General features: G+C 38.8%; 1 protein-coding gene across 1 annotated transcript in view; it reads right to left on the reverse strand.

The window, feature by feature from the left end:
* Positions 1–13,038, reverse strand: part of shank3a (SH3 and multiple ankyrin repeat domains 3a) — a 336,974-nt gene that overhangs the window by 246,902 nt on the left and 77,034 nt on the right. The window contains 1 exon segment of the mRNA XM_072913723.1: positions 1,193–1,264. Within this exon segment, the coding sequence (XP_072769824.1) occupies positions 1,193–1,264 (72 nt within the window).

Below are 13,038 nucleotides of genomic sequence, written 5' to 3' on the forward strand. Positions count from 1 at the left end.
GTGAGTTGGTTAGGGTTAGGGCTAGGGTTGGGGTTGGGGTTAGGGTTAGGGTTAGGGTTCGAGTTGGGGTTAGGTTTAGGGTTAGGTTTAGGGTTAGGTTTGGGGTTAGGGTTGGGGTTAGGGTTAGGGTTAGGGTTCGGGTTCGGGTTAGGGTTAGGCATAAAGAAAGCGAGTTGGTTAGGGTTAGGGTTAGGGTTAGGGTTAGGGTAAATCCATAATTCACACAAATTTGTACGTGACTACTGAGGACCATTAAAAAAAAAAAAGTGTACAGTAAATATGACATGATGGTCAGAATAGAGCACTACAGCTGTCCTCTTATAGGAAGTTTCACCACTTAAATGTTGAAGCAAATCCTGCATCTTCTGTGACATTACTGAAAACTGCTGTTTAGCAGTAATGAAGTTGTCTGCAACTCCAACTAGCATATATAGAAGGATGGAACATTCTCTATGAAAATAAACTAACCAGTAAACATGTTTTATGGGCCAAAGCTTAAAAATCACTTCGGCATCTTCGGAATGGATCTGACTATCATTTAAAAAGGTTTGACCTGTTTTTTTTGTCCCCATACCGTCAGAGGTCCCCTAAAGGTGACTGTGTAAACAGAGCCATGTCCCCATTAAGTAAGCATTGCCAGAACACACACACACACACACACACACACACACACACACACACACACACACACACACACACACACACACACACACACACACACACACACACACACACCGCGGCTTTTCTCTTCTCCCACTTGTGACACAGGAAGATTCAGAAGGACGACACTGCAGCTCTCCAATAAAACACACTCAGATCTTCTGTTTCTAGCCGATACTACGTCAACAATAACGTAAACATAACGCAGTAACGCATCATGTAGTAACGGTAACTGAGTTACTGAATATAAAAAATAACGCGTTAGACTACTAGTTACCGCCGAAAATAACGTGTTAGTCCCAATACTGGTGAACAGTGGACCAAAGCTGTGTGAACATTGGATCAAAGTTGTGTGAACATTGAATCAAAGTTGTGTGAACATTGGACCAAAGTTGTGTGAACATTGAATCAAAGTTGTGTGAACATTGGACCAAGTCCTAAGTTCCTCTTTGAGATGTGCAAGTATTCCCAACCAGCTCCTAGTTTATGCAAACAAGGGACTGAGGCTTTAAGAAGAGCAGCTTGGTCTTACCTTGGTGTGCAGCTTGGACAGCTGCTTCTCATCCAAGTAGGCCTGAGTGTAGACGCGTCTCTTGTAGCGGAACTGAAAGCAAGTGGAAGGAACCGTTAGGGGAGAACTCGTCGTGGTTTGTACTCTACTAACTACAACAGATTTGTTTCCATGATTCAAGAACTATCGGACAAACAAGAGAGTCTCCTTCCCACCAGTAAACACCAGCATGGAACACTTGGTGTTCATCTCCTCCTGTCAGTCATCAATGACACGCACGGGACTAAGACTTAGTTGTACTCCACCAAGAGGTAGTTGTACTCCATCCACCAAGACTTTGTTGTACTCCACCAAGACTTAGTTGTACTCCACCAAGACTTAGTTGTACTCCACCAAGAGGTAGTTGTACTCCACCAAGAGGTAGTTGTACTCCATCCACCAAAACTTAGTTGTACTCCACCAAGACTTAGTTGTACTCCACCAAGACTTAGTTGTACTCCACCAAGAGGTAGTTGTACTCCACCAAGTGGTAGTTGTACTCATCAAGACTTAGTTGTTTTCCAACAAGAGGTAGTTGTACTCCACCAAGTGGTAGTTTTACTCCACCAAGACTTAGTTGAACTCCACTAAGAGGTAGTTGTACTCCACCAAGTGGTAGTTTTACTCCACCAAGACTTAGTTGAACTCCACTAAGAGGTAGTTGTACTCCACCAAGTGGTAGTTTTACTCCACCAAGAGATAGTTGTACTCCATCAAAAAGTAGGGGTACTCCACAAAGACTTAGTTGTACTCCACCAAGAGGTAGTTGTACTCCACCAAGTGGTAGTTGTACTCCACCAAAGTGGTAGTTGTACTCCACCAAGTGGTAGTTGTACTCCTCCAAGAGGTAGTTGTACTCCACCAAGTGGTAGTTTTACTCCACCAAAAGATAGTTGTACTCCATCAAAAAGTAGGGGTACTCCACGAAGACTTAGTTGTACTCCACCAAGAGGTAGTTGTACTCCACCAAGTGGTAGTTGTACTCCACCAACTGGTAGTTTTACTCCACCAAGGGGTAGTTGTAATCCACCAAGAGGTAGTTGTACGCCACCAAGAGGTAGGTGTACTCCACCAAGACTTAGTTGTACTCCACCAAGAGGTAGTTGTACTCCACCAAGTGATAGTTGTACTCCATCAAGACTTAGTTATACTCCACCAAGGGTAGTTGTACTCCACCAAAGGGTAGTTGTACTCCACCAAGACTTAGTTGTACTCCACCAAGAGGTAGTTGTACTCCACCAAGTGGTAGTTTTACTCCACCAAAAGATAGTTGTACTCCATCAAAAAGTAGGGGTACTCCACGAAGACGTAGTTGTACTCCACCAAGAGGTAGTTGTACTCCACCAAGTGGTAGTTGTACTCCACCAAGTGGTAGTTGTACTCCACCAAGACTTAGTTGTACTCCACCAAGAGATAGATGTACTCCACCAAGAGATAGTTGTACTCCACTAAGTGGTAGTTGTACTCCACCAAGAGGTAGTTGTACTCCACCAAGTGGTAGTTGTACTCCACCAAGACTTAGTTGTATTCCACCAAGAGGTAGTTGTACTCCACCAAGACTTAGTTGTACTCCACCAAGAGGTAGTTGTACTCCACCAAGTGGTAGTTGTACTCCACCAAGAGGTAGTTGTACTCCACCAAGAGGTAGTTGTACTCCACCAAGAGGTAGTTGTACTCCACCAAGTGGTAGTTGTACTCCACCAAGTTGTAGTTGTACTCCACCAAGACTTAGTTGTACTCCACCAAGAGGTAGTTGTACTTTACCAAGTGGTAGTTGTACTCCACCAAAGGGTAGTTGTACTCCACCAAGAGGTAGTTGTACTCCACCAAGAGGTAGGTGTACTCCACCAAGACTTAGTTGTACTCCACCAAGAGATAGTTGTACTCTACCAAGTGGTAGTTGTACTCCACCAAGTGGTAGTTGTACTCCTCCAAGAGGTAGTTGTACTCCACCAAGTGGTAGTTGTACTCCACCAAGACTTAGTTGTACTCCACCAAGAGATAGTTGTACTCCACCAAGAGATAGTTATACTCCACTAAGTGGTAGTTGTACTCCACCAAGAGGTAGTTGTACTCCACCAAGTGGTAGTTGTACTCCACCAAGACTTAGTTGTATTCCACCAAGAGGTAGTTGTACTCCACCAAGGGGTAGTTGTACTCCACCAAGGGGTAGTTGTACTCCACCAAGAGGTAGTTGTACTCCACCAAGTGGTAGTTGTACTCCACCAAGTTGTAGTTGTACTCCACCAAGACTTAGTTGTACTCCACCAAGAGGTAGTTGTACTTTACCAAGTGGTAATTTTACTCCACCAAGAGGTAGTATTACTCCATCAAGAGGTAGGTGTACTCCACCGAGTGGTAGTGGTACTCCACCAAGACTTAGTTGTACTCCACCAAGAGGTAGTTGTACTCCACCAAGAGGTAGTTGTACTCCACTAAGTGGTAGTTGTACTCCACCAAGACTTAGTTGTACTCCACCAAGAGGTAGTTGTACTCCACCAAGTGGTAGTTGTACTCCACCAAGTGGTAGTTGTACTCCACCAAGACTTTGTTGTACTCCACCAAGAGGTAGTTGTACTCCACCAAGACTTAGTTGTACTCCACCAAGAGGTAGTTGTACTCTACCAAGTGGTAGTTTTACTCCACCAAGAGGTAGTTTTACTCCATCAAGAGGTAGGTGTACTCCACCGAGTGGTAGTTGTACTCCACCAAGTGGTAGTTGTACTCCACCAAGTGGTAGTTGTATTCCACCAAGAGGTAGTTGTACTCATCAACTAGTAGTTGTACTCCACCAAGACTTAGTTGTACTCCACCAAGTGGTAGTTGTACTCCACCAAGTGGTAGTTGTACTCCACCAAGAGGTAGTTGTACTCCACCAAGAGATAGTTGCACTCCACTAAGTGGCAGTTGTACTCCACCAAGAGGTAGTTGTACTCCACCAAGTGGTAGTTGTACTCCACCAAGACTTAGTTGTACTCCACCAAGAGGTAGTTGTACTCCACCAAGACTTAGTTGTACTCCACCAAGAGGTCATTGTACTCCACCAAGTGGTAGTTGTACTCCACCAAGAGGTAGTTGTACTCCACCAAGTGGTAGTTGTACTCCACCAAGACTTAGTTGTACTCCACCAAGAGGTAGCTGTACTCTACAAAGTGGTAGTTTTACTCCACCAAGAGGTAGTTTTACTCCATCAAGAGATAGGTGTACTCCACGAGTGGTAGTGGTACTCCACCAAGACTTAGTTGTACTCCACCAAGAGGTAGTTGTACTCCATCAAGAGGTAGTTGTAATCCACCAAGTGGTAGTTGTACTCCACCAAGTAGTAGTTGTACTCCACCAAGACTTAGTTGTACTCCACCAAGTGGTAGTTGTACTCCACCAAGTGGTAGTTGTACTCCACCAAGAGGTAGTTGTACTCCATCAAGAGGTAGTTGTACTCCACCAAGTGGTAGTTGTACTCCACCAAGTAGTAGTTGTACTCCACCAAGACTTAGTTGTACTCCACCAAGTGGTAGTTGTACTCCACCAAGTGGTAGTTGTACTCCACCAAGACTTAGTTGTACTCCACCAAGAGGTAGTTGTACTCCACCAAGACTTAGTTGTACTCCACCAAGTGGTAGTGGTACTCCACCAAGACTTAGTTGTACTCCACCAAGAGGTAGTTGTACTCCACCAAGTGGTAGTTGTACTCCACCAAGAGGTAGTTGTACTCCACCAAGTGGTAGTTGTACTCCACCAAGAGGTAGTTGTACTCCACCAAGTGGTAGTTTTACTCCACCAAGAGGTAGTTTTACTCCATCAAGATGTAGGTGTAGTCCACCAAGACATAGTTGTACTCCACCAAGTGGTAGTTGTACTCCACCAAGTGGTAGTTGTACTCCACCAAGACTTATTTGTCCCGTAGTCCAGGAGCACAGGGGAGACGTTCCCTCATGTTTTCACCGAGGGCAACACCCTTCACTTTTCCCGACAATGGTTCTGCTACACTCCGCTTTCGGGTCGGAACGACGAGGTTCCTGACAATCTGATCGCGATATTCTTATTTGTGCAAGACACAATCACTGCTGCATGACGTCACTCACCCAACACACTGCCATTCTTAAAGAAACACACACACACACACATGGGCTACTCTCATAACGCCATCTTTCTGTCTCGCTGTGGATTCTCTGCATGGAGTGAGAGGAGAAAGTGTGATATCTTGTTATATCAACTCAGTAACAGAAACTCTTCCAATGTGTCACTTTAATGAGTAGCTTCCCAAACTACTCAAAAGCTTATACACTACTGCCATCTAGTGTCTCAAATCTGCAACTACCTTCAAATCTACTTGAATTATTTGATTACTTTAGCCGCGCTCATGCTAGCTGGCTATTAGACACATACTTGCCAACCCTCCCGGATTTTCCGGGAGACACCCGAAATTCAGCACCTCTCCCAAAAACCTCCCGGGACAAATTTTCTCCCGAAAATCTCCCGAAATTCAGGCGGAGCTGGAGGCCACGCCCCCTCCAGCTCCATGCGGACCTGAGTCCGCTTTCCCACAATATAAACAACTGCCTGCCCAATCACGTTATAACTGTAGAATGATCGAGGGCGAGTTCTTGGTTTCTTATTTGGGTTTATTGTAACTCAGTTTCATTACCGTCCTCCCAGCGCGGTAACAACACACAACAACAGCAGTTCGTCTGCCGTAAACAGCAATGTTGTGACACTCTTAAACAGGACAATAATGCCATCTAGTGCATTTGATGAAAGCACTTTTGCGCGTGCTACACAGCAATGCATCATCAGAGAGGGTGTTCAGCATGGTTAGAAAATTAGTGACAGAGAATAGAACAAGGATGGACAATTCTACCCTTAACTCAACAATGAGTAGATGAGTGTTATGTGTTTGTATATGTGTAAATAAATGAACACTGAAATTCAAGTATTTATTTTATATATATATATATATATATATATATATATAAAAAATAAAATAAATATATATTTATAGCTAGAATTCACTGAATGTCAAGTATTTCTTATATTATATATATATCCATCCATCCATCCATCCATTTTCTACCGCTTATTCCTTTCGGGGTCGCGGGGATATATATATATATATATATATATATATATATATATATATATATATATATATATATATATATATATATATATATATATATATATATATATATATATATATATATATATATATATATATATATATATATATATATATATATATGTATGTATAAATATACATATATATATATATATATATATATATATATATATATATACATGTATATATGTATATATATATATATATATATATATATATATATATATATATATATATATATATATATATACATACATACATATATACATGTATATATATATATATATATATATATATATATATATATATATATATATATATATATATATATATATATATATATGAAATACTTGACTTGGTGAATTCTAGCTGTAAATATACTCCTCCCCTCTTAACCACGCCCACAACCACGACCCCACATCCAACCACGCCCCCCACCCCCACCCCCCACCTCCCGAAATTGGAGGTCTCAAGGTTGGCAAGTATGATTAGACATCTTCTCCACTGATAGATAGCGCCCTTGGGAAGTTGGAAATGGTTTTACTGTATTTATTGGCAGGCTTAAATAAGTCATAAAAATAATCAATAAATATCGACATCAAACAATATAAACAACGTATAATCGTGATATCGTTTTCAACCATATTACCCAGCCCTATGTTCAGCAATACCACAAACATTTTGCAAACACAAGATGCAATTACTTTCCTTCTTTTGTTTTTTATTGCAGCAACGTGGTGGTTAACGTTGTGGAGCGCAGCAAGAAGACTTTAGTGTGTTGACATTTAAGATTGTCGTAATGTTGTTGTGTTTGTTGAATCAATATCCCTTCTTCTAGTAGTTTGATGAATATATACAGTATATTATACACTGCAAAAACTGAAATCTAAGTAAGATTTAATATCTCAAATAAGGGTGATATTTGCTTATTTTCTGTCTGATAAGATCATTCTTCTCACTATAAGCAGTTAGAGTGTTTTACTTGTTTTAAGTGTTTTGGTCCTAAATGATCTCAGTAAGATATTACAGCTTGTTGCTGAGATTTGATGACCTATATTGAGTAAAACATGCTTGAAACTAGAATATCAAGTGTTGCAAAGCTGTGTCATCAACACTCACAAGTATAAAACTACTTTTTTTAAAGTAATCATTTCTTATTTCTAGCATGAAAAAAAAATCATGACTTTGACACAATTGTGTCTCATAATTAAAACAGATGACAGCCAAATGGACTTTGCTGTTTTATTTTCAATGAAACAATAGAAAATACGTACTCATATAGTAGTACAGTTGGCACAGTACGGCATACTTGCCAACCTTGAGACATCCGATTTCGGGAGGTGGGGGGTGGAGGGTGGGGGCGTGGTCGGGGGTGGGGGGCGTGGTTGGGGGCGTGGTTAAGAGGGGAGGAGTATATTGACAGCTAGAATTCACCAAGTCAAGTATTTCATACATATATGTATATATATATATATATATATATATATATATATATATATATATATATATATATATATATATATATATGTGTATGTATATATATATATATATATATATATATATATATATATATATATATATATATATATATATATATATATATATATATATCTACATCCTGAAAATATGCAAACAAAACTGTGTTTAGATAATTGATACTTAGATAATTGATACTTCATCAATTTTTAATCAGAAGGGTTCAATCTTTCTCCTGTGCTAATTTGAAGCCGACACGACAAACGCGCTCAGAGGAGATAATGTTTGAAAAAAGGTGACTGTTTTTACTCAACTTTTGTTTTGAAGGGGGAATTGCAAACTTCCTGTTGATTTTTGCTGGGGGTTGTCGTGTATGAAATATAGGTCTAAGTCATACTTGCCAACCTTGAGACCTCCGATTTCGAGAGGTGGGGGGTGGGGGCGTGGTCGGGGGTGGGCTGGGGCGTGGTTGGGGGCGTGGTTAAGAGGGGAGGAGTATATTGACAGCTAGAATTCACCAAGTCAAGTATTTCATACATATATGTATATATATATATATATATATATATATATATATATATATATATATATATATATATATACATATATATATATATATATATATATATATATATATATGTGTATATATATATATATATATATATATATATATATATATATATATATATATATATATATATATATATATATATATATATCTACATCCTGAAAATATGCAAACAAAACTGTGTTTAGATAATTGATACTTAGATGATTGATACTTCATCAATTTTTAATCAGAAGGGTTCAATCTTTCTCCTGTGCTAATTTGAAGCCGACACGACAAACGCGCTCAGAGGAGATAATGTTTGAAAAAAGGTGACTGTTTTTACTCAACTTTTGTTTTGAAGGGGGAATTGCAAACTTCCTGTTGATTTTTGCTGGGGGTTGTCGTGTATGAAATATAGGTCTAAGTCATACTTGCCAACCTTGAGACCTCCGATTTCGGGAGGTGGGGGGTGGGGGCGTGGTCGGGGGTGGGCTGGGGCGTGGTTGGGGGCGTGGTTAAGAGGGGAGGATATATTGACAGCTAGAATTCACCAAGTCAAGTATTTCATATATATATATCTACATCCTGAAAATATGCAAGCAAACTGTGTTTAGATAATTGATACTTCAAACTTGCATAAATAAATCTTAAGGAATATAACATAACTTGGCTTCTGAGAGCTTCAAAATGTAATGAATAAAATGCTAAAGTTGTTGATAAACAAGCAATTATTTTAATAATTAAATAGGGTCATTTTAAATGAATTATTATGATAATTTAAAATTAATTATTCAAAGTATGTTTATTTTAATGTATAGTTCTATGGCTGGATGTAATAAGGAGTCAGAAAAAATACAAATAAAAATACAATTAATTTTGATGTTTTTAGCAATATATAGTAAAAATGTATTTATTTATTTTTTATTTTTTTAATTAATAAATATATTTCTTTTTAGGTAAGATAAACATAATAATACAATTTGTCTCTAGTCTGGATGATTTAGTTCTTGTCACCCTGTCATGAAAAAAGGCTGTCCTCACTCAGGTCCGCATGGAGCTGGAGGGGGCGTGGCCTCCAGCTCCGGCTGAAAATCGGGAGATTTTCGGGAGAATATTTGTCCCGGGAGGTTTTCGGGAGAGGCGCTGAATTTCGGGAGTCTCCCGGAAAATTCGGGAGGGTTGGCAAGTATGCAGTACGGTAAACTGACAGTTAATGTTTAAACATTTAACATGTGACATTTCAAACAAATTTGAACAGAAATAGTTCATGCACATTCAGATAAATTCTTCAAAATTACAATATATATAGTGCGTGCTCTTTTAGTCAATTAGTGCGTATATATGCGCACTAATTGACTGAAAGAGCACGCACTTGACGCGATGATGTCATGTTATCCATGGAAAAATGCATTTTTAGACAAAATGATTTGCCTGAGCGGCTAGGAGACCCCAAGAGTAACAAGCCGTTGCCTTGTTGCCTTTCCATTAAGAACAATAAATTACTTTTTAGTATAAGTTTGCTGGTTTCAAGAAATGTAATGCCGAGCACATATCATTATGTCAAGATAATGGCACTAGCATTTACTTCATTAGGGACCGCAATGTCCCTTTGGGACAGAGGACCCTATTGTAATTGTAAGGTTTTGTTATTATTATTCCGCCGCCTCTTTGAGCTGTAATTTCACCCCCTTAACATGCTTCAAAACTCACCATATTTGACACACACATCAGGACTGGTAAAAATTGCTATCTAATAAAAAACAAAACCCCAAAACTCAAAATTGCGCTCTTGCGTCCCTTAGGAAAAAACACAGACAAAACCGCGTGTAACTTCCGGTAAAAATGTTGTAAAGACATGAAACTAAAACCTCTATGTAGGTCTCACTTAGACCTAGATTGCATACATTGACATCCTTTAGCAAAATTTAACAGGAAGTTGGCAATTCTCCTTTCAAAACAATAGTTTAGTAAAAACAGTCACTTTTGCCTCTTTGAGCTGTAATTTGACCTCCTTAACATGCTTCAAAACTCACCATTTTTGACACACACATCAGGACTGGTGAAAATTGCGATCTAATAAAAAAACCCAACCCCAAAACTCAAAATTGCGCTCTAGCGCCCCCTAGAAAGAAAACACAGGCACAACAGGAAGTTTGCAATTCCCCTTTCAAAAAAAAGTTTTGTAAAAACCAATCACCTTTTTCAAACATTGTCTCCTCTGAGCGCGTTTGTTGTGTCAGCTTCAAACTAGCACAGGAGAGAGATTGAACCCTTCTGATTAAAATTTGACCAAAGAGTTTTAATTACTGCTCCGGTTTGGATTTTATGTGCCATCAAAGTCGGTCCCGTCCACCGCTGCTTGCAGCTTTAATTTAAGAATATTTTTCAACATATTGAGCAAAAAGGTCTCTTTTTTTTTTCTACCAAGAAAAGTGCACTTGTTATTATTTTAAAGTATTTTGGGTTCATTGAAGTTAGCTAATTAGGGACCGAGTCCCTTTGTGACAGAGGACCCTATTGTATTTCTAGCGTTTTATTATTATTATACCGCCGCCTCTTTGAGCTGTAATTTGACCCTCTTAACATGCTTCAAACTCACCAAATTGGACACACACACCAGGACTGGCGAAAATTGCGATCTAATCAAAAAACCAAACCCCAAAACTCAAAATTGCGCTCTCGCGCCCCCTAGGAAGAAAACACAGACAAAACTGCCTGTAACTTCCAGTAGGAATGTCGTAGAGACATGAAAAAAAATCCTCTATGTAGGTCTCACTTGGACCATACTTGCCAACCCTCCCGAATTTTCCGGGGGACTCCCGAAATTCAGCGCCTCTCCCGAAAACCTCCCGGGACAAATATTCTCCCGAAAATCTCCCGATTTTCTGCCGGAGCTGGAAGCCACGCCCCCTCCAGCTCCATGCGGACCTGAGTGAGGACAGCCTTTTTTCATGACAGGAGGACAACAGGGTGACAAGAACTAAATCATCCAGACTAAAGATAAATTGTATTATTATGTTTATCTTACCTATAAATAAATACATTTATTAATTTAAAAAAAAAACTAAATAAATTTTTACTATATTTTGCTAAAAACATCTAAATTAATTGTATTTTTATTTGTATTTTTTCGTGACTCCTTATTACATCCAGCCATAGAACTATACATTAAAATAAACATATTTGAAATAATTGATTTTAAATGATCATAATAATTCATTTAAAATGACCATATTTAATTATTAAAATAATTGCTTGTTTATCAACAACTTTAGCATTTTATTCATTACATTTTGAAACTCTCAGAAGCCAAGTTATGTTATATTCCTTAAGATTTATTTATGCAAGTTTGAAGTATCAATTATCTAAACACAGTTTGCTTGCATATTTTCAGGATGTAGATATATATATATATATATATATATATATATATATATATATATATATATATATATATATATATATATATATATATATATATATATGAAATACTTGACTTGGTGAATTCTAGCTGTCAATATACTCCTCCCCTCTTAACCACGCCCCCAACCACGCCCCAGCCCACCCCCGACCACGCCCCCACCCCCCACCTCCCGAAATCGGAGGTCTCAAGGTTGGCAAGTATGACTTAGACCTATATTTCATACACGACAACCCCCAGCAAAAATCAACAGGAAGTTTGCAATTCCCCCTTCAAAACAAAAGTTGAGTAAAAACAGTCACCTTTTTTCAAACATTATCTCCTCTGAGCGCGTTTGTCGTGTCGGCTTCAAATTAGCACAGAAGAGAGATTGAACCCTTCTGATTAAAAATTGATGAAAGAGTTTTAATTACTGCTCCGGTTTGGATTTTATGAGCCGTCAAAGTCGGTCCCGTCCACCGCTGCTTGCAGCTTTAATTTAAGAATATTTTTCAACATATTGAGCAAAAAGGTCTCTTTTTTTGTCTACCAAGAAAAGTGCACTTGTTATTATTTTAAGGTATTTTTGGGTTCATTGAAGTTAGCTAATTAGGGACCGAGTCCCTTTGTGACAGAGGACCCTATTGTATTTCTAGCGTTTTATTATTATTATACCGCCGCCTCTTTGAGCTGTAATTTGACCCTCTTAACATGCTTCAAACTCACCAAATTGGACATACACATCAGGACTGGCGAAAATTGCGATCTAATCAAAAAACCAAACCCCAAAACTCAAAATTGCGCTCTCGCGCCCCCTAGGAAGAAAACACAGACAAAACTGCCTGTAACTTCCAGTAGGAATGTCATAGAGACATGAAACAAAATCCTCTATGTAGGTCTCACTTAGACCATACTTGCCAACCCTCCCGAATTTTCCGGGAGACTCCCGAAATTCAGCGCCTCTCCTGAAAACCTCCCGGGACAAATATTCTCCCGAAAATCTCCCGATTTTCTGCCGGAGCTGGAGGGGGCTTGGCTTCCAGCTCCATGCGGACCTGAGTGAGGACAGCCTTTTTTCATGACAGGAGGACAACAGGGTGACAAGAACTAAATCATCCAGACTAAAGATAAATTGTACTATTATGTTTATCTTACCTATAAATAAATATATTTATTAATTTAAAAAAAAACTAAATACATTTTTACTATATTTTGCTAAAAACATCAAAATTAATTGTATTTTTATTTGTATTTTTTCGTGACTCCTTATTACATCCAGCCATAGA

This window comes from Nerophis lumbriciformis, linkage group LG08, assembly GCF_033978685.3.
Source record: "Nerophis lumbriciformis linkage group LG08, RoL_Nlum_v2.1, whole genome shotgun sequence".
NCBI classification, from domain to species: Eukaryota; Metazoa; Chordata; class Actinopteri; order Syngnathiformes; family Syngnathidae; genus Nerophis; species Nerophis lumbriciformis.